We start from the raw sequence: 22,572 nt of genomic DNA on the forward strand, positions 1-22,572 counted from the left end.
TCCTCCTTCTGCTGCACCTAGCTCAGCCATGAAGCTTGCCCTGCCTCGTGCATCCGTGGCCCTAGTGCCAGGGAGCCTGCTACAGCTGGTGTCACTGGACGCGCGATCCTGCAGGGTGGGGGAGCACTGAACACCCTAACCTCCTGCTGATTCTGCAGGGCCCAATCCTGCTGCGGGGGAGGGCCTGATGTCACTGGGCCCCATCCTGCACCACCCCATTTTTGCGCACACACACCCCTCCACTTACTCTGTGCCTGGCGCAGGTGCCCCTCCCGCCTTGCCCTAGTTTCAGTGCTGAGCATGTCACAGCTCTGTGCAGATTGGGCAGCAAGTGGCCCATGCATTGAGAACCACTAGTTTAGAGAATGACTGACATTTTTCTTCTGATTTATTCTTGTTCATTAAAAAGTTAGGTACATTTTCAGAAACTCCTAGTGATCTTAATTGCCCAACTTAAGATGCCTTAAAAAAGAACCTGAACACTAACTCTCTGAAAGTCAGACCCCTGTCAGGTATGTCCAGTTTAACACCCAAAATCATGAGCCACCCTGGAAAATGTGGACCTATATGTATGCACCTGAGAGAAAAAGCAGTCTGAGTGCAGACGTTGGGTATGTTGCACAGAACAGCCAAACATCTGAACAGCCAAATGTGTTGCGGGTGTCATACCTGCCCAACGACCTGGCCAATTTTCCAGTAGCTTATTTGAAGATCAGGAATTTCACCCTAGTACCCAGCATATAGGAAACCTGAATATATGGTAGGCCTAGTAAACTTCATAATGGCATAAAGTCTGCTTGTGTAAATAGAACATTTCATGGTCTAAGTGGAAATCTGTTTTCATGGTTGTTCCAGTGAGTCTCTACCATTCCACCCCTTTGTGGCATTTTGTGGTCAAGCAGACATTCAGCCTCATTTTTCCAGCCAGTCTTCTGATGGTCTGTCCAGCCTGCAGTGCCTTCTGAGTTGCAGAAATGACTACTACATCTGCTGTCTCTGCCTGTCATTTCCAACTAAGCAGGAATCCTTTTTAAGCTCCTTAGCCCCTTCCTGCCTTGCGTGGAAGAGTGTGCGCCCCATTACATTAGTCATTAGTCCAATCTCTCATGGTTCTGTCACTGATCTACTGAGCTACTGTCTTGCCCCACAGAAGTGGTCTTTTTAGGTCTTGGTTAGTTAAAGGTCATAGATAAGTTGATATGAGATTCATTTTTACATGTGCCAGCCATCATCTGTTTATAGTGTGGTAGCACCCCGTATGTTCTAGTCCTGTGTAGACACACAGGAAGACAGTCACTGTCCCCAAGAAAGAAAACAAAGATGTGTGAAAAGGAGTGACGTTTAAGCAAAGTGATAAGGGTGATGGTTCACACACAGCTTGTGGCTCTTTTTATGGGTGTATTTTGATTCTAAAAAGTTTTTAGGACTTACCAGGGGTGCAGTCCCTGTATCAAGTGTTCAGCTGATCCATCTTTCTTTTTTTTTTCTAGCTATGCGAGAAGAGATGTGCTTCCTCTGGGAAAATTCACCGTGAACCTGAGTGGCTGTCCAAGAAATAGCATCTTCACAGAGCACATATACCGCATTATCCAGCAGCTCGTTCCAGCAGTAAGAATGGCATTAATATGCTTTAATGGATTTATGATTGTGCAGTGATTTTTGGCTTTAATGTTACTGTATTTTTGAAACAAAACTTAAGTTCAGTTTGAGGCAGGCTCCTGGTGCCTGGATAAAGGATAGCCCAAAAACTAAAATGGGGGTGGAACTTTCATCTGAGAGAGCACCTAGATTTCTCCCCCCCCAGTGACGACAAATTCCTGGAAGGTATTTTGCAGAGAAAACACAGTAATTTGAAAAGGGACCATATTGACTGGTAACTTACAGTACTGCAACACATTGTACTGATATTCCCGTAGCTATATATAACTATATTTTTTAAAAACTTAACTCGCCATAAAGTAGTTTGCCTTTGAAATCCTTTTTCCCTTTAAGAGCTTTGGAACTTGTGATTACATATATTGACTGTGTATTTCATTTAATTGTCCTTATAATTTTGTACCTATTATGGGATTCTAAACTTAATGATCTTATTAAAGCAGGGTACTTTTACCTAACAAGTGGAGGAGCGGGGATTTGCCTCCTTAGCTAATAATTTCTTTGCTCTTCGCAGGCCTATCGTCTGCAGATGACCATAGAAAACATGAATCACTCACGGTTTATCCCACACAAGGACTACACAGCTAACCGCCTAGTCAGTGGAGTATTGCAACTGGCCAGTAACACTTCCCTCGTGATAGATGAGACGCTGCTTGAGCAAGGACAGCTGGACACAACAGGTAGGCAGTGCTTTGTATTCTTGTCCTCCCTGTAAAACTTTGACCTAATACATTACAGTAGACTGAATTAGTACATTTCAAGACATACAGTGATGTTAATTATGTGGCAATAGTTAAACCTTTTAATACAGGTCTTCCACTGTTAAGCTGTGTGGGGGAAAAACCACCTTGTCCATGAATATCACAACTGATTCATGTATCAGACTAGCTTGCTGTCAGTCTGTGGCCTTGTTGTATGAAGTTGCATGCTTGATCACAGTTCAACAAGGCAGTTGTATTTTATTTCTCTTATTACTGCTTTACTGTCAGGAAGCATCTGGCTATTTTGTTTTATTTAAAATATTCTAGGTTTCAGGTAAAAACTGGTAGCTTTAAATAGAGCTCCTAGAGAGGGTGAGAAAGTCATTAGGAATCTTTTCACCTGTAGGTGAACGGTTAAAATCGAGGAAAGGGTGCAAATGACCATTGTGGAATGAGCTGTTACTGCTCAGTCTGATTTCTTAGTTTATCGGTATTTGCATTGCAAAGACTTCTTTGGCACTCTCAATAGAAAAGGCCAGAAATTAAATGAAGCTGTAACCTGAGCTACTGTCTTGCCCCACAGAAGTGGTATTTTTAGGTTTTGGTTAGTCACAAGTGGAGCGGTGTGGGCTACCTTATGTTTCTGCCATTTCGTATAGCACCTTTCCTGTAGAAAACAGAACAACCCCTGGTTGCATAGCTGACACCTTTGAGCACTGAAGTCACTTAGGGTTTTTTTTCCCATTTGAAAAGTGAATGCTGTGTAGGAGCAAGAAGTAGTTTTCATTTGTGTGTTATGGATTTCCAAGATTTATCTTGTAAACTGTGACTTGTTCTGTGTATCAAAGAAATGTAGGACTGGAAGAGACTTTAATAAGTCATTTAGTCCAGTCCCCTGCACCAAGGCAGGACTAAGTATTATCTAGACCATCCTGACAGGTATTTGTCTAACCTGCTCTTAAAAACCTCCAAAGATGGAGATTCCACAACCTCACTAGGTAATTTGTTCCAGTGCTTAACTACCCTGACAGAAAGTTTTTTCCTAATCTCTAATTTAAATCTCCCTGGATACAATTTAAGTCCATTGCTTCTTGTCCTGTTCACAATGGATAAGGAGAGAAACTTATCACCCTCCTCTTTATAACAACCATTTATGTATTTGAAGACTGTGATCATGTGTCCCCTTTGTCTTCTCTTCTTCAGACTAAACAAACCCAATTTTTTCAACTTTTCCTCACAGATCATGTTTTCTAGACCTTTAATCATTTTTGTTGCTTTCCTCTGGACTTTCTCCAGTTTTGTCCACTTGTTTCCTGAAGTGTGGTGCCCAAGCTGGACACAGTATTCCAATTGAGCCAGAGTAGAGTGGAATAATTACTTCTTGTGTCTTGCTTACAACACTCCTTCATATAAAGCAATGAATCACAACCTAGACAGAGAGGGAAGACTTAAGGTGAGCTTTGAAGAAAAGTTATTTGACAGCTGGGAGTGAGGCAGCAGATGAGGGTTCAGGTAGCTGGGATATACAATTGGGGTGCTTTTTCACTTTTCTCCCCCCTCCATCTTCCGGGTTCAGGTAGGGGACATCAGGTTGGAACACAAAGTCAGATAAGTGAAGCGAGCAAAAGCAATGTGTCTACAAACCCACAGGGGCCAATTTTGAGTTGGATTACAGGTGAATAGGAAGCCAGTGAAGGTGATTATATTAAAATAAAAGAAGCATCCTAATCCGCCTTATATAACAAGGGTACCTTATCCCTCCTGGAGCTTGTGACACCAAAAACTGTCCTGATGCACGATCTTAAGTTCCGCTGTTAAGAAATGCTCTAGTGAGTCCATACCTGTTAGACCTCTTTTCATCTTCTTTACAAGCCATAACAGTGGAATAACCGTGAACCATAAGTGTTCATTTGTATATTTCGAAGAGTTGAGACCAAAGGCCAGACAGAATATAGACAATTTGAAAACTGTACAGAAGTAGCCAGTTTTAGATTTCAAGTTGATACTATGTTGCTGTAATTAAGGACTAAGGAATTGAGAGGGGAAAGAATCCCAAAAGAAGGAAATTATACACAGCTTGCCATCCTTTTTAAAGAGTATTTAATGACTGTCTGCTGGACTGAAAGATACAAAGCACAGTAGGTGGTGGTGTTCAGGAGAAATCTGTTTTTTATTAGCTGGATTTCACTATTTCAACAAACTATCTTTAAATGAAGTTTCAATTCCATTTTTTAACTTTTTTTTAAGTCTTTTCTGGTTTGACTTTTTTTTGCAGGGTGGGAAGGAACTTACTATAATTTTTTTAATAAATGGGTTTGTTTGATTTTAATCACTCTACCAGTAGTCTGGAATAACTACAGATTTTAGTCAGTTCCTCTCTCCCCTTTAATCTTTCTGCTGTTCCTCATTTTAGTTGGCCAGTCTTCACCTTTTATGTAATGAGGCGTTCTTCTCTGCTTGGACTTCAAAAAGTGATTTGTTCTCTTATCCAGATGTAAAGTGGCAGTGTATTGCCATCGTAAAAGTAACGTACAAAGAAATAGAGGGGAGTGCTGTAGAGAATCTGTCAAAAGCTGGTTTGACAGCCCTGCAGAGTGAAGTTGTACTTAGAATTGGAGCAACAGGGTCAGCTACAGTGGAAGCTATCCCACATCTACGAATGGGCCTGAGTACAGAAGAGTATTCCACTTTAGGGTGAGAGAATAGTTCATGCCTGGTGAGTTGTGGTAGTGTGTTTATGATGTGCTATCAGTTCTCTAGGTTCTGGTCAAAAATCACCAATTATTTTCACGTAAGCCCTTGGATCTGTCTTCACATTGCACTACTCCTCATGGTATCTGAGGATCTTTACTGTACTGGTCACTATAGGCCTGCAGGTGAAGAATCTAACCAGTGACAGAGTAAAAAGGCTCTAAAGCTCGTCACCAATCCCCTAAGCCATACAGTCTTCCAGAACTTCCCAAGGGACAGTAACACCATCATGCCAGGTTTCTGTAACTGACTTTTTCATTTTAAAGAGTGGTTTGTAATCATAGATTAACATTGTTCTCCGTTTCTGTGTATTTCATTTGGCAAAACGTGGATTATTCTGCTGTTCCTAATGCAATTTAAAAGTAACATGATCACTTAATTGAGCAGCAGCAAGATCAGAGATGCCTACTTTGAGAATAGCTTACTGCAGTTACACAGCCAGTTGTGGAGAACAAATTGTGGTTTATGAGTGTCTCATGAAAATGTCTGTCAAATTCGCTCAGCTGCTTAGGACGAATGCAAGTGCACTATGATACACATGATCAGCATTTGGATTCCAAAACTTGCTGGGTTTCCTTGATGGGATGGAATTGTCACTCCAGCAAATACTGCCACTTCTTTCCATGCTAAAAGCTGCTTCTGTCTGGCTATTATGATATTCCTGAATGTTGGAAAGGAACTTCTTCCATCATCTAAACCTGCTGGAGAGGGTAGCCTCAGCATATGGCCTCTTGAAGCTAGGAAAGTAGGTGTCTTCCTCAGCCAGTTCAGTTATTTCTATACATTAAAAGTCCAGTATCTCACCTCTCCTTCGCTAGAAACTGGAGCTTTATGCCATTGCCAGTGGTGCTGGATAAGCACTCCTGATCTTGAATGGTCCTGGGATATGACTTGAAAGATTTGTGTGTGGCTTGTTTGCAGGGTGGGGAGACAGGTTGGTACAGAAAAGTTATGGTTCTGAGCCTCGTCTGTTTAAACTCTAGGGCCCTGATCCTGCACCCTTCAAGTCAATGTATTCGAGAGCTGAGCCAGCAGTGTCTATGGTATCCTTATGGCTATAAGACAAAAAAGTCAGAACTTAAGTACATTTCTAAAATATACAGAATGCACAATGGTGCGGTTTGGAATAGAGCATTAGCCATATTAATTTGCGATGTCCTGAATTACTCACTTGTAAGTAAGGTACCCATTCCAATCTCATGCTTAACTCTTTCTAATAACTACAGCCTTATTCCCTCTAGCAAATTTTGCATAAATATTTCTACATGTTTATAATCTGATCTTTCCCATAAACTACACTAATATTAGGGCTGGTCAACTTTTATGCCTGAAATCCTTCAAAGGCTCTTGATTTTGTTTAGCATGTCAGGTTCGTTTAGTAACCTAGTTGTTTCCACTGTGACCAGGTAATAGTTTCTGCTAACTGCTAATTAAAACCTGAATGAAAAATCAATTTCAACTCTGCCGATTGTTTACATCCAGCTGTCAGCATCTGTTTTCTTGCTTTTTCTAGGTGTACATAATGTGACAGCACTGGGTAACCTGATAACTTGGCAGAAGGTGGATTATGACTTCAGTTACCACCAGATGGAATTCCCATGCAATATTAATGTACTTATCACTTCAGAAGGCAGATCACTTCTACCGGTATGGCAAGGTCTTCTTAAGTTGGGGGATAATTACAGTTGATAGCTGCTTAATGAAAACTGAGCATGCCATTTCCAGAAATGTCAGGGAAATGATCTTGTTGCCGTGAGCTGCCTGGGCAGGCTGCTGACCTGGCTTACAGTGCTCCAGCTAGTGCACCTAGAAAACCTGTGTTTAGTGACAGTGGCCTGCAAAAAAAATTATTTGGTGAAAGGAAAAACTGACATTTTTCTCAGTGGCTGCATGCTGCAGAAATGGTAGCAAGAGGATGAAAAATTATTAGAGTATATGGGTAGTCCTGGTAATGGAAAAAGATTGTAGAACCAGATTTATTATTAGATAGCAATGTCATTCCAGTGCAATAACTGCCCTGTTTGTGGTGGAGAGATCCATCTCACATTCATACTAAAAAGACTATGAATTCAGCTTATACTTATGTATGATGGATTATGTAGGTGTCTACAGCTGCTAGTACACAGTATGATTAGTTGTTCAAACAACTTGTCTTCACCCTTTATGTACTGAGCGTTTGCTCTCTTGGCTGTTTTAAAATTGTGATATTGATTTGTCTTCAAAGCAAAAGTGTTCCCTCCCAAAGAAGGGTGATTAAAACAGCAAGAGATTTCAGACTGGGAGCTCTTCAGGAAAGAGGTTTTCATTTATTATTAAATGGTTGATATTAAACTGATTTTTATCCTGTCTTCGACAACACTGGATGACACTGACTTCTACTGCTGTACTGAAATCATAAGTGTCTTACTGGAATGGAACAGATGTGAATGGGGAAAGGGATGATGTGCAACCCATCTTGTTTTTCAGTCAGACTGTCAGGTCCAGTTACAGCCACAGATAATTCCACCAAACATGGAGGAGTATATAAACAGCCTTCTCACAGCAGTGCTACCATCCATGCTGAACAAATTCCGCATCTTTTTAAGCTTGCTGAGGCTGTTGGATTACAGCATATCTGATGAGGTGACCAAGGTATGGAAGGCTTCTTATACTAACACCTTTATATAACTTCTGCCGTCCACTAGGGAGAAGTAATTCTGTAGAAGCTGGAACAGCTGAAATACTACTTTCCTATTAGTAATTGCACTTAACTCCGTGTGGTATTAGACTCCTTTGCAAGGGACAGGGGATGCATTTTGTTTTGGGTGGACTCCTATCCCTAAGAAGGGTTGCTGATGTTCCGAGCACCTCAGCAAAAGGCACAAAACTATGGCTCTTACAATTGGCAATTTGTGAAAACTTTATCCCCTTTGAAAAATCAGAGACTTGATTCTAAGGAAGCTTCACAACCTTTTTCTTTCTGAGGCCCCCGCCAACATGCTGTAAAAACTCCACAGCCCACCAGTGCCACAAGTGTTTTTCTGCATATAAAAACCAGGGGTAGCAAGCAGGGCAACTGCCCAGGCTTTGGCTTGAGTCCTGGGTGGCAGGGTTCAGGGCCCCAGAGAGTAACAGCTTGGCAGACCCCCTGAAATCTGCTCACAGCCCCCAGGGGGCCCCGATCTCCTGGTTGAGAACTGCTGTTCTAAGGCACCTTCTGAAGCAGGGCCCCAGAGAGCAACCATTTTACTGCCTTTTAGGCAGAAGTAGCTCTGTAGCTTCCCCAGCAAGCAAGGCTGAAACTAGCCTCCCTCCTTGGAGTTATACAAGTCTTGCAGGAATTTTATAATCTCAGGAAACTAGGAATATTCTTCATGTAGCCCTAGTGCTGTAGCTTTTTTGAAGTATCTCCTCTATTGCAATATATTGTGTTCACTGCAAGAAGCTAAATTCTAACTACCTATCAATGTATTGTCTTAATTCAGGCAGTAGAGGAAGACTTTGTAGAAATGCGTAAGAATGACCCTGAGAGCATAACCGCTGATGACCTTCACAGAACTCTGCTTGTAGCAAGGTGCGTAGCCTTATAACTAGTGAATCTGCTTTTTTCACTTGTGATAGCTGCATGTAATTTCCTCCCAGTGACACTTGTATAATTGTTTGGCTACCTCTTCAAACTATTTCAGTATGTGGGAGGGTTGAAGAAAATAGCATAGGCAGGAAGAGCAGGGACAAGTTAAGTCCATTCCCCTAGATGGGCTAGTTGGCCACTTCTTATACAGCCAGAACTATTCTGTGGCCACTGAACAGTGAGGCAGACTCTTCCTCCCTACTCCCATGTCAAGGACTTCTGCTTACCTCCCATTTGGGGCTTCGCCACTTTTGAGTGTCCCAGCCTGCTCCCAGTACCTCACTGGAAGGTTGAAATGAGAATGTGGGAGATGTTCTTGCTAGTAAGAGAAACTATTAAATACATCTTCCTGTTTTTAGTTCAATAAGAGGTTCTAAAGCACTGACTGCTGGGATAAAGGGGTGGGGGATGAGTGTTGGTTCGTAAGGACTGCTGACTGCTCAGTTCTGTAACTTTCTGCTGTAGTAGGGCTATTACTTTCTTTCTCATGGCAAAGCTTAAGAGGGAATCTGTATGAATTCTGCTATTTAACTTATACTACTTTTGCCCCCAGGTTTCTGTCTCTCAGTGCTGGGCAGACAACGCTGTCAAGAGAGCGGTGGCTAAGAGCAAAACAGCTGGAAGCATTACGTAAAACCAGGCTCCAGCAACAGAAGTGTGTCAATGGAAATGAACTTTAATAATTCCTCCTATTATTTTGCTTACCTGTGACTATGAAAATGAGGTTTGTCCTAATCATAAGTGGAGCCAGCACTAAGAATGGGGTACTGTTTATTCCACAGTTTCTTGTAGATAATTTATACCAAAAAATTATGGACACTTACCCTTGAAACCTGAACCCATTTAGTTTATATGGGGTTCAGTAAGCTAATGCTGAAACTTACTGATTTTATGAAATTTTTTGGAGCTTGTTTTGTAATTGAGAATTAATAACGAGCAACTTGTTTGATATTAAAAGTTTAATACTGAAATTGTGTAAACGCATTTCCTTAAGTGTAAAGTCAAGTCTGATCACAGGTTCTAGAGGCACAGTAGGGTTGACTGCTTCATAAGATGCAGGTCATTCCACTCACAGCCTTTGGCTCTTGCACTGCAGCAGGCTTATGTATTTAAATCATGTGACAAGAACCAACCCATATTTTTTACACTGAGGGAAAAAAGCCTCAGATGTAGATTGCAACTACCATGGTTGCTGCTTGAACAGGCTTATTCTAAGATAAATATCTGTAAAACAGCTTACCAAGGAGAAGAACTTCTGTATTTCAACTTTTACACAACTTACCTGACTCAAGCACATCCTGTAAAAAGGACAAAGTTAAAAACAAATAGTGGAACAGAGCAGTGAATAGGCAGTATGCAATCTTCATCAGCAGAAAATGGAAAGGGCATTACTTTCTAGACCACCTGGAGAAGCCAGAATCCCTTGTCCCTCTCGACCTAGTAATAAACTTCTAGTTTTTTCAAATGACATATCAAATACATAACACCCAGATGGTGGTACAAGTTACATTTTTTATTCTTGCACAGTCAATCCAGTGTTTAAAAAAACTGGCATAACTACCTCTCAGAGAGCTTCCATTGATAATCTTACAAGATGGGACAGTACTTCATTTTGAAACCCTACCTGGCAACATGGAGTCTCCTGTAGCACTCATGTGAGACAGATTAATGGAAAGGGCTGCTTTTCACTTAATCATGGTTGAGTGGTGCTTACAAGTTAAGTGCTAAATTTCATGTAGTTGAAAAAGTGTGGCTAGTACTGACCAAGTATATGCTACATCATCCATTTGCCTTTGGGAGTATAAACAATGAAATATACCTTATCAACTGCAGTGCTATTGCTAATGTGTATATAAGGAATAACTTTATACCTAATCTATAACTCTGTTAGGTTTAACCATGAAGCTTCTAAGACATGAGATGATGGGATTGCAGTTCTGAGTGAAGGAGGTGACCATGGTCCTGTGAGATCAGATCTGGATTAAGTGGCAGTGCTCTCAGTGTCCACAGACCTCTCCAGAAGCATGGAGTACCAATGTTATCTTGGCCGCACTGGGGCCAGGATGATCACATCTGCTCTTTCTCTGCAGATCTTGAGCAGCACTTTGTGGATGAGTGGGATCAACAGGAAGGCATACATGAGGTGGTCCCCCCCAAGGTAGCTGGAATGCATCTGAGATGGAGCCCCAACTGTGTTTCTGGAAGGAGCAGAATGCTGGACACTTCCTGTTGCTCCTGGCAGCAAATAGGTCCACCTGGGGAAAGCTCTATCTGTGGAAGATGGAATGTAAAACATCCTGACCACTTGTGGTTGAGAAACAACCTGCTGAGACAGTCTGCAATCTCATTCTGCAGGTCTGGGAGATAGGACACCTCCAGGTGAATAGAGTGGGTTATACAAAGATCCAAAACCTGGAGAGCTTCCTGACAAGGAGGGGAGGAGCAGGCTCCACCCTGTTTATGTAAAACATGGTAGTGGTATTGTCAATCAACACAGCCATGCAGTGACCTTGAAGTCTGTCACTCATCTCACTGCTCTGAGCTCCTTTATATTGATGTGGAGCAAGATCTTAGACTACAATCACCTGCCCTGCATCTGTAGATCTCCTAGGTGGGCCCCCAGGTCTGATGAGTCTGTTACCAAGGTCATGGACAGCTGAGGTGCACTGAAGGGGACTCTCTTATACAGCCACCAGTGTAGAGTGTCTAGGACTCGTCCAAGCAGTTACTACTGCATGCAAACTGTGTCCGCCTGGGTGATAAACTGAGGTGAGCCAAGCCTGTGTCTGTTTGGCATGTCTGACCACATAGGTGCATCCTGCCATGTGTCCAAGGAGCCTCAGGCATACCCTTGCAGTCATGGTGGAGTATTGCTTGACAGTCTGATTCCTGTTAGTGCTTGGAATCTGGACCCTGGTAGTATGGCTCTCACCTGAACAGAGTCTAGCACTGCCCCCAGCGAATTCTAGTCTTTGAGTCAGTGACAGCATCAACTTGTCCACATTGAGCAGGAGACAATCTCTGGAAGTGATTTTTGTGATCAACTGGACTTGAGACTCCATCTGCTCTCTGGAACACCCCCATAGCAGCCAGTCAAAAAGGTAGGAATACACATGTACCTGCCTCTTGCAGAGAAAGGCCATGGGGGCTGTCAAGAAACCAAATGGGAGCACTGTGAACTGGTAGTGCTTGTAATTGACCACAAATCTCAGGAAATGTCTGTGGGCCAGATGAAGGGCTATGTAGAAGTATACATCTTTCATGTCAAGGGCAGCATACCAGTTCCCCAGATCCGGGAAGGAATGATCAAACTCAAGGAAACCTTGTGGAACTTCAACTTTACCATAAACTGGTTGAGTCTGCACAGGTCTAAGATGGGTCTGAGACTGCCTTTTGCTTTAGGGATTAGGAAGTAGTGGAAGAAGAAGCCCTTGCCCCTTAGCTCCTGAGGAACCTCCTCCACTGCCCCTGAGGTACAGGAGGTGCAATGACTCCTCACAAGGAGTTGCTCTTGAGTAGGGTCCCTGAAGAGGGACAGGGAAGGGGGGTGGGAAGGAGCAGAACTGGAGAGAATATCCCACCTTTACCATGTGAAGGACCCATGGGGCTGATATAAGGGACCACACACAGTACAAGTGGGATAGGCGGTTTGGAAAATGGGGAAGGTAGGGGTATGGAGTCTGGCACACTGTCCTTGGGCATCCCCTCAAAACCCTTGTTTAGAGCCTGACTGTGGCTTAGTTGGGCCCTGGCTTGAAGACTGGTTAGACAGCCTATGCCTATTTTCCTGCCCTTATGGCCTGGGTCCTGCCTTGGGTAGGATTGATAGTGGTTGATAGTGCCCCTGCTGCTGCTAAGGTTGAAGCTTGAAAGGTTTTCTCTGGGTAGCAGGTGTATGCATCCCCAGAGACTCCAGTGTTGTCCTTGAATCTTTGAGGCTATGGAGGCTCTAGTCTGTCAGGTCTGAAAACAGCCCTGCACCCTCAAAGGGAAGGTCCTGGAGGGGTCTGTTGGACCTCTGGGGGAAGACCTGGAGCCAGGAGGTTCTCTTCATAACCACCCCGAGGAAATGGTTTGTGCTGCTGAGTCAGCCATGTCAAGGGAGGCCTGAAGGGATGTCCTGGCCCCTGCCTTCCCCTCCTCAACCAGAGCTGAGAACTCCACTCTTGACTCCACGGGGACTCTCTTTGGATTTAGACATAGTATCCCAAGAGTTAATTATGCCCACTGGTTGGCTATCCTCAGCTGTTGGCCCCCAGCAGCATACCCTTTCCTGGCAAATAAGTCCATACATTTGTCCTCCTTACCTTGGGAGCCAGCGGTTCTTGGCGCTAGTGCTCTTTTTCATTCACGGCTGAGACCACCAGGGAGCAGGGGTATGAGAGAATAAAAACTAATTCTTTGGTGGGGATAAAGTACTTTCTCTCCCCCCCCCGTGGCAGGGGGTAGAATGGAGGCTGGAGTCTGCCACTGGGTCCTGTTGTTGTTCTGGATCATTTTAATTATTGGTAGTGCCATTCTGGAAGGACCCTCCAGAGCAAAACTGTCCACCATTAGGTCCTCCAATTCAGTTACCATATTATGGGCAATACAACGGAATAGGTCCTGGTGAGCCCTGAGGCTGACGCTCCTGCCACCATGTTGTCAGGCGAGAACGATGGGGAGGAAATCAGGGACACAGGGTCCTCATGACCCTCAAGGTGCCCTGGTGCCTGGATTGTGCTCGGCTCCCCCATCGTTCCAGCCCAGTCAAGAGCGTCCTGGGCCTACAGGTGGCACTGGAGCCACCTCCCGTGACTGCTCTGCAGTTGGGCAAGGGTTGCACCCATCACCCAAGGGGCAGGTCTGTCCTTTGGTGAGTGGGAGGGGTGATGTCCTGAGACCACCGACCTGGAAGCCCTTGAAGGGGTACCCTGGGGTCCAGAAGGGCATTGTGTGGGGGTGGTCACTATGGTTGCCGGGCCATTTGGAGGTCTCTCTAGTGCTTCCCATACCTAGGCCTCCTGCACCTTGAATAAAACGATTTGGCCTTGGAGGCAGAGGAACCCAAGGGCACGACAGCAGTCGGTGCCATGAAGAGGAGGTTGGGGATCGGTGTCACAACGACAGAGTTGAGGATCAGTGCTGGCTGTCCCTCAGTCGAGACCGGTGCTGTATGTACGGTGCCCAGGGTCTCTCCCGCAGGAGTCCTTCCTCAGCATAGAGGCGTGGACCGATGCCGGGGTACTCTGCACCAACAAACTCAGGTCCACGGCTGGGCAGTCGGTGCCATGGGATGGAGTGCGGCTTCCATCAATAGTTGTTTTAAACAGAAATCCCGCTCCTTCTTGCAAGGCTTTCAAGTCCAGAACCAAATCTTTCAGCACTCCAACTGATGCGCTTCAACTAAGGCACGTCAACTAAGGGATGAATCGTTGGGGGTCACTATTGAGCATAGGCTTCCGGCAAACACTACAATACTTAAACCCCTGGGCTTGCAGCGTGCCCTGCAGCCCAAGGTGGGGTAACAGGATACAATCAATCCTGGTCCCCAATCACTACTACTAACAAACTAAAACTACAAACAACTAGACACTAAGCTAAGGGAGCACTTGCAAGCAAGTGAATGCAGTTCCAATGCTGCCACAGACGGTCAGAAGGAAATGAAGGGGCAGTTCAGCAAGGTCATATTGAGCGCCATGAAGGCTCCACTCCAGGGGGCTCCCTAGCAGACCCAACTAGAGCTAAGGGAAAGGTTTCCAACAACCATGCACACAGCATGCGCATAGCTAATTGGAATCGATGTGAACGACCACTCGAAGAAGAACTACACTTCTCAAGACAGATTACCTGACTTCATTGCTACCTCCCATAAGGGGGTAGGAAAGAGGGGGCTGTAGTATAAACACAGAATGCAAATACTGCCCATTTTATGTTTTCTATCTGCATTACCCTGAACTCAAACTTTCACTAATTGCATGTTTTCCAGATAGTTTGACTCCAGCCTCCCCACCCCCATTACTTTTGTTGTTGTTCTAATTTAAATTGAACGTTCAGCGACGGACATCTTTCCTTACAAAAGATTATGCTGTGGTTCCGCTGCTGAAGGCATGCAAGCAAAGCACATCCAATCTAAGCAGAGCTGGTTATCCTTAGGACAAACAAGAGTTTCAACTGCAGCCCTTTTAATTCAAGCTAATCCACGGAGCTTGCACAGCAATGGTGTAACCTACATTCAATTAAAGTTCAGGTTGCACAGTAAAGGTAAGTACTGAACAGACATTACTTCGACAGCTTGCAACTATTCAAGAATGACAACAATCTACATAGCTCTAATACGTAGCAAGTGTAAGACGGAGGCTAAGCTCTCTTTCTGTATATCTACAGCGATACGTAGCAATAGACCCTCAGTAAGCAGGAGCTTTTCAAGAGAAGCAACTGTAACCATGTGGAATTTACTCAAGCCACCTCTTGAGAAGGAGAAATGCTACTTAGCACATTTACTCTCCATGTTTCTGAAACCATGTACATCTCGTGCAGGAAGTTTAACAAAAGGCCCTTTTTGCTCTTAAAGGAAATACTTCTCCCCAGCGTTTTCTTTATGACTGCTTTATGTCACAGTCTTTGCTGGCTGTATTTTCAGTTTCAATTTGCTACTGTAGAAATACTATTTGCTCAATTAATCTGGACACACAGTTCTTGAAATAAGATGGTCTGCAGCTGCACTTACCCTTTTTAGGTTTTAGCTCTGCTTAACAACGTTATACTGCAGTGCCAATTATACTTCTGAGAGAAAAACACATTCCTTCTAAGCTAGCCAAGAAATAAGTTGTTCTGATGATGCTTTTTCCAGTCTAACTAAAGCCATTTTAGATAGCAAAATTTCTGAACAAACCTTGTTGAGTCAAGGGGGAGGAGGGACATTAGCTAGACAGGGAGCCTTCAGCTGTTTTCCTGAAAGCACAAAGAGGTTATTCTTATTCTATTGGGCTGATCCATACACAAGACTAACTCAAGTCTTCACAAAAAGTCTTAATACAATCAGTTTCGTTATGATCAGCTCAAGCATTTCACAATATATACACATAGCATGTAATCAAACAAACTCTTCTTGAGTTCTCTGCTCAGAGATGACCCAGCTTTAGACCACTGAACATGATGCAAGTCTGAAATGAAGTGCAGCTGGCAGCACTCTGAGGATAAGTTTGTACAACATCTAGACCCTATCTTCCAAGTAATGCTGTTCGTTCAAAGCTCTTCTTCTGAAACTCCCTGAGCTTTAAAGTGGCTTGCCAGGGTCACTAGAGGATTCCTACTGTGTAGCTGACTAACATTCTTTTAAGTTGCATGATGTAAGCATTTATTACTGTTTGCACAAAGCACTTTGAAAAGTTAAGTTGTGAATAATATACAAGTCTTCTAAAAGGGGAAAACCCTGATGAACAGATCTTCAATGTCTCACTCCTTCCCCCACCCTCCCAGACTCTAAATATGCTTCTGCTCTGTATGCATTCTTTATACACATAAGCATCAGAAGCTTACTGATCCCTCCAAATTTCCCAAGCTTATTCTGTCTACCATGGGTGGCAATGCTTTGTCTCTTTCTACATACATTAAACACACGTAGTTGTTATAGGGTGTGTCACTATATTTGTAAATTCGTTCCCCCCTTCACTTTGTACCAAGGCAATAGCACGGCATCCTGCACTCCTTTCATTGCCTTAAGTGTTAGTGATTTTTTCAAATGTTGCAGGAAAATTTAGAACCTTGACAGGCAGAGTAAGTGATGATTCATGGTCTGACCTGTATAACATAGGCTAGAGAACAGCATCCAGTTACTCCTGTGTTGAGCCTAGTAACTTGTTTGGCTCAAGCATATTTTCAAGGAGATGGAGAATCCAACACTCCCCTTGGTGGAGGAATTAGGGTTTTTTAGACATCTTAGTGAAAGCACTTATAGGACTGAAACCTGGGAGCCAAGGAGTGGACAATATAGCTCAGGAAAAGGAGATGAAAAGGAGGCATAAAACACTGCCTTCCCTGACCCTGGTCTGAATTGGCTCCTTTGGTTTGAAACTTGAACTGAAGTCCAATATCCCTTCAAATATGAAGAACCAGAAAGCCTCTTTGGGTTCCTTATTTATTTTTTTTAATTAAAATATTTCTCATGTTCATCCCTCACCTTAAAATACAATGTATTTTATTTTTAAATATAGTCACAAATGTATATAGACACTCCACAAAACAAACCGCATTACTGTAATAAAACAAATAAATAACAAAACTGAAATTGTTTATCAAAGTCCAGACAGACAATCAGGTTTAGTTGATAATTACTTTGGTTACATTAGAGAGGTTCTAAGACACCTTACTACCATCATGACACTTGTTAATTGCTTAGAACACCACGTGTGATCTATCTACAGTACATGTACTAAAACACAGAGGCACTGGCTCTATAATAGTGGTGGTTATAGTTATGAACCACTGTATAGCAAGATCCTGCTTTATGCTATAGTTTCTATAGATGACATCCTACAACAGAACAGTGTTGGAACACCAATTCTGGGAAAAATCAAGAATCTAAAGATATAATTCCTTACACACACATTTATTGGTACCCAGTTCCCTGCACAAGTACAAGTTTAGCCTCATCCATGCGAATATCACAAAGATTGAGTTGGTTTAAACTAAATGAACTGTTTTGATACGTGTTACTATAATCGGAGTTTAAAAATCACCAAACTAACCTCATGAATGAGTACACTTTCCTTCTATGGTTTGCTGGCTTAATCACTTGCTGCTTTTGGCTAGAGGACAGTTAAAATTTCTAATCAAATGAACAGAACATCAGGATGTATCCTGATACACTAAGCAATTATTTCTGGATGTAGAGTACCCTGTTTGTTTTACCTTATTATAGGGGACAGAGAAATTATAGAGCAGTGTGTTTAGTAGAACAGAATGGGGAACAGGACAGCTTTAACACCAGCAAGATAATTAAAAGAACATTAGTTCCCACTGGTTTTACAAAAAAAACCCCACAAACTTTAAGAAGTTGCAATTCAGGCAATTAGATATTATAGATTTTTGCAACCTGTCTTATCCTTTAATTGAGGTAGGACAGACAAGAGTTGTGGTAGGGAAGAGTCTAAACTTCCAGTTAATGTAATGATATGTATAGGAAAATGTATCAGTTTCCATTGCAAAGACACCATTTCTTGAAGAACGTGTCTAGAACTTCAATGGAAACCACACAAAAAAGATTAAGTAAAAAAAAAAAACTAGTTCAAATATAAATAGAATAAATGTAATTTGCCAGTAAAATATGTTGCTGGTGCAGTGCAAGAGTAGTAAGGTAACAAAAGAAGTGCAGTACCAGCCCCTTTTACTATAAATATTCTACACAAATCAGAAGACCTACAAAATTTGTCTCAAAGATAACTGTGCAACTGATTTAAAATGAACAGCGTGTTTACTAAATACCAGTGTATAGGCTACCTGTTCAGTATGGTATGTCTTTCTATCATCTCGGCTGCTTGAGGGAATTCTAAAACCTATTCAGAACCAAAATCAACTTGCATCAAAAACACTTCCTGTAAACATTATTGGTATTTTATCCCAATGTTCAGTGGCAATTCACGTTACATAGATCTTCCAGTATGAATTTTTAAGAATATGTACAAGCCACAACAAGAGTACTTTAAGTTAGCAACTAAATCTGAATTATTCGGGTCTGGCACTGTGTAAACATTTCTATCAGTTCATTTTGTTGGATATCATTTGCAGCCTCAGGTTCTGCTGGGCTCTTCTGCACCTTTGCCACTGCAAAGTTTATCCCTTGGGTCAATCCAGCTTGTGTAATATTAGCAACTTGGACCATAGAACTGCGGATCTTAGCAAAGGGGGAGACTGCTCTGCTGCCATTACTGTCTGCTGGAGAAGGAGTCATGTGAAGTCCTGTCTCAACTTCAAGAATACTGGGTGCAGATCCTGGGCTCTTATGAGATCTATTGGAGTAAATCTCCTCAACAGCTAAGAACTGAGAACCTGACTCAGAAAATGATACATCCAGTTTAGATGGTCTTGAAGGGATGTCTCTGTTTGTTTCTGACCAGGTTTCTGTTTTCTGAGAAGCACTGTTGCTGGTTTGATCTACTCTTTGGCAGGATTGTTGAGGAGCAGTCTCTGCCATTGAAGCATCTGTCATCTTGTGTTGAGCGTCTTGTACAAATCTGTGGCAGTATGCATCAATGGGTTTAATGAACTCCATCGCCACATTGTCAGCAAAAGGACTTCCCTGCACAGGTCTGTCTTCACACTCAGGCCTGTTAGCCTGGGTGACATGGATCTCTGAAGGAATGTGAATGCTAATGTTGATGTCAGTGCTATTTATAGACTGGGACCGACTACCCAGTCGAGGAGCTGAAGCAATGATACCACAGCTGGGCAAAACGTAGTCTATCTGTCCCACATTCTCTAAAGAGCCAGTTAACTCATGGTCCTCATCAGATTTAGAATTTGTAAGGAAGTCATCGGAATGAAAAGAGTCATTATCTGATATTTCAATATCTGATTCAGCACAGACTTTTGTATCTGCCATTGGATTTTCCAAAGTTTCAAGGCTACTGTCTGATTTCCAAAGATTAACTTTCAAGTTGGGTTTTAAAAAATTGACTTTCATTTCAGGCTTGGTAAAATTCCCTAACTTGCGAAGATTGCCAATGTTAACATTGGATTTGGTTTGTTTGACTTTCTGATTAAGAGATGAAAACTTGCTCATTAAGAAATTCTTGCCTTGAGCCAGGGATCCTCGATTCTGGGATCTAATGCCAATGATGTCCTCATGAGGTTTACTGCTCTTCCTGAAAAATTAAAGAAAATAATGTCTTCTCTTGTTCAGTTAATCAAGCAGTTACACTTCTAAATCACAAGTTTCACAATATCCCAGTTAATATTGTTTTAATATTTTAATAGATGTAGATACAAGCAAATGAAATTTATTTTAGAACCATTCCAAGAGAATGGCCAATGAGATATTATGATGAACTGTTCTTTTAGTATTAACCTGACCAAACCAAAAAACCTTAAGATTTGAAAGTCATTGTTTTTCCTGCTGATCTTTAAATAACTGGGATTAATCAAGGAAAAAAAGGGAAAAACTGTTGTATGAAATGGCAAACATTTACTGAAGAGACTAAATTTACCCAAGATTATTTCAATAAAATAGTTATTACGGGCAAGTTTATGACCACAGATTGAAATCAGTACCTAGACTTCTGTTCATGACAAATGACATCACATCTATGACACTCTAAATGTAAGAAACAGAACAATATTCATAAAGTTTGCTGCTTTATGAAACAGTACACATAAATAACAATATTACCAGGAGGGGACATACAGGAGAAAACAACAGATAGTAATAATAGGTGAACTGGGTGATTTCTCTCCCTGGCAATGTAGGATTGTTTTATAGGATATATGGAAAAGTCCCACTTGATGAGAGACCCTTGATTCTTCAACTGTCAGGTTTTTTTCCCTAAATATAGCCTAAAATTTTCTTTTCTTAGTTTTACTCTATCCTCTTTACACCCATATTTATCACTAAATAATTTTTTTCCTTAGTGTTAATGCCTTTCAAATATGTGCAGACAGTTTGCCCCTGCTTAGCCAAACTATTCATATTTATTTTTGAGTTTATGTTAATCTCTTCTGTCCTTGATTACTTTTTATTCTTTTCTGAACTTCCAGTCTAATGTGCCAATATCTTTGAGATTCCTGGAACTGAATGAAACATTCCAAATGCAGCTTAACCAGTGCTACAGAACAGGATTATTACTTTCCTGAAAAAGGGTGGCCTCTTTTTTGAGCCAATTTCACATTGAAAACTCCAATCTAATTAATTGTCCATTATCACGCCTTGTTCTCCTTCAGCATTACTTTCTATTGAGCATGTTACAGATGGTTTCAATCTTTCCAACCACCCAAATGACTTCGCTTGCATTTTTTCCAGGAAAATCTCTTATTTTCTATTCATGTTCATACTTTCTACGTCCTTTTCTTATTTCTCTGTCCTTGTTAGTACTTGCACTTCCCTCCAATTTATCCTCATCAGCAAGGTTCATTATAGACTACTTACTATTCTTCTAGATTTTAAGGAAAAATGTTAAATACAACCAGTCTTACTACTGATCTCTGTGGTACCCCAGCAGACATGCTCCCTCCCTTGCTCAATATGTTACCATCTACCATCACCTTTTACTTAGGACCATTTAAGCTTTTTCTTTCATTCTTCTGTTTCCGAAGTACTAGTGTCTGCTGTGCCTTAATTTGCAAATCCTTTAGAATTCTTCACCTTCTTGTACTCTGGTGGATATGGGTCTCTAAATCACCGTGATCTGCTTTCATGAAATACAATATGCATACACTCCTGCGTTCTGGGTACCCACTCCTGCGTTCTGGGTACCCACTCCTGCGTTCTGGGTACCCACTCCTGCCTGAGTGGAAAGTAGCTTGTAGTCACTTGTTTCGGCTTCTCCGTTATTCATCCAAATCCCATCAGTTTCTCCCTATGTCGCCTTCTCTAGTCTTTGGATCATAGTTATTTTCTACATAACTTTGGAAGTTTGCTGTTGTTGCCTGTTTGGATTTCTTTGAAACCCCACTGATATCTGATAATTAAAATCTCCTATGATTACAGTATTCTGCAGCTTATAAACACTGAATTGAGCTAGGAAGCCTTCTCTTCCTGTACTAGTGGTATATAAATAAATGTCTACATAGGTTTCCTCTTTGTTATTAACTCCTTGTAGCCTTAAGGAGAGAATTTCTCTGCCACACCCTCAGCAAGTTGCAACCCCCTAACATTAAAAAAAAAAAAAAAAAAAAAGTACCCACCACCCTAGAGGTCAATGCAAGTGGTGTGTGCTCAGAACCTCTGAAATAAGGTAACTGAAAAGCACAACCCATCCATCTTCCTTCTACTCTGAAGTAGATAATTACAGAATAACCTGTCCATAGGCAAGTGTCTTCTTCACTCCTTAAGCACAAGACTGACTTACACCTGAAGCATGAGGGTTTATATCCCTTCCAAAATTATACTAAGTATTGACATTTCAGATATGAGAATCATCTCAATAAGCTTCTGGTTTCCATTATACTGTTCTTGATGAGAAAAATCTAGTTCTTAAAGATCAGTAAATATTTACAGCTACATGGAAATTTTTCAGTTGAGAAAAGAGTAAAACACAATAGTACAGAAGATAAGTATTTCATTATATGGGTTATGACACCTCAAGAAAAAACTTCCATTTACAAGTATCCTTCAACTATTTACCTTACGAATAAAGATGGCAATACAAGACTTACAAACTATTAAAGAAAAAACAGATTGGTGAGAGATATTGACACATCTCGTTTAGAGATCAATTCTATACAAACACCAAAAGTATTGGCCATTTAGACTTCTGTATCTCATCAACGCCAAGTGAAAATATCCTGAAATAAGATTATCTGAAGTCTATTAAATGCAGGCCTTGTCTGCAACGAACCTGAATTCTGACCTCAGAAAACACTGCCTCTTACATAGTGGGTATTTTCATCCCATATTCAGTCTCTAACCTTTGTGAAGAAACTCTAGTGAAATATCATCTGTGAGCAGCTGACACCTCATTGTATTTTTCCAGAGCATAATAATGATTTTTAAATACTCAAGAGTTCAAAACATTTTTTAAATTTATTCACAACATTCCCCTTCCCAATTTATGATGCCATCCATTTTGCAGCATATAAATGTGGGGTACCCTTAATAAAATCTTCAGTTCATACGTTTAAAGTGGTTTACAATTTATTTGAAAAATGGAATTTGTCTTC

General features: G+C 41.7%; 2 protein-coding genes across 2 annotated transcripts in view; one reads left to right on the forward strand and one right to left on the reverse strand.

The window, feature by feature from the left end:
• Positions 1–9,398, forward strand: part of MCMBP (minichromosome maintenance complex binding protein) — a gene marked incomplete at both ends in the record, with an annotated part of 30,701 nt that extends 21,303 nt beyond the window's left edge. Inside the window, 6 exons of the mRNA XM_084633029.1 lie at positions 1,491–1,608; positions 2,171–2,336; positions 6,622–6,755; positions 7,575–7,739; positions 8,573–8,661; positions 9,272–9,398. Of these exons, the coding sequence (XP_084489155.1) occupies positions 1,491–1,608; positions 2,171–2,336; positions 6,622–6,755; positions 7,575–7,739; positions 8,573–8,661; positions 9,272–9,398 (799 nt within the window). The remainder of the gene's footprint in view (positions 1–1,490; positions 1,609–2,170; positions 2,337–6,621; positions 6,756–7,574; positions 7,740–8,572; positions 8,662–9,271) is intronic.
• A 7,425-nt stretch (positions 9,399–16,823) lies between these two features.
• INPP5F (inositol polyphosphate-5-phosphatase F) overlaps positions 16,824–22,572 on the reverse strand; it is a 120,739-nt gene continuing 114,990 nt past the window's right edge. Inside the window, exon 20 of the mRNA XM_084633828.1 lies at positions 16,824–19,562. Within this exon, the coding sequence (XP_084489954.1) occupies positions 18,413–19,562 (1,150 nt within the window). The 3' untranslated portion in view covers positions 16,824–18,412. The remainder of the gene's footprint in view (positions 19,563–22,572) is intronic.

The sequence above is a fragment of the Lepidochelys olivacea genome, assembly GCF_965140295.1.
Source record: "Lepidochelys olivacea isolate rLepOli2 genome assembly, chromosome: 7".
In the NCBI taxonomy this organism is placed as follows: domain Eukaryota; kingdom Metazoa; phylum Chordata; order Testudines; family Cheloniidae; genus Lepidochelys; species Lepidochelys olivacea.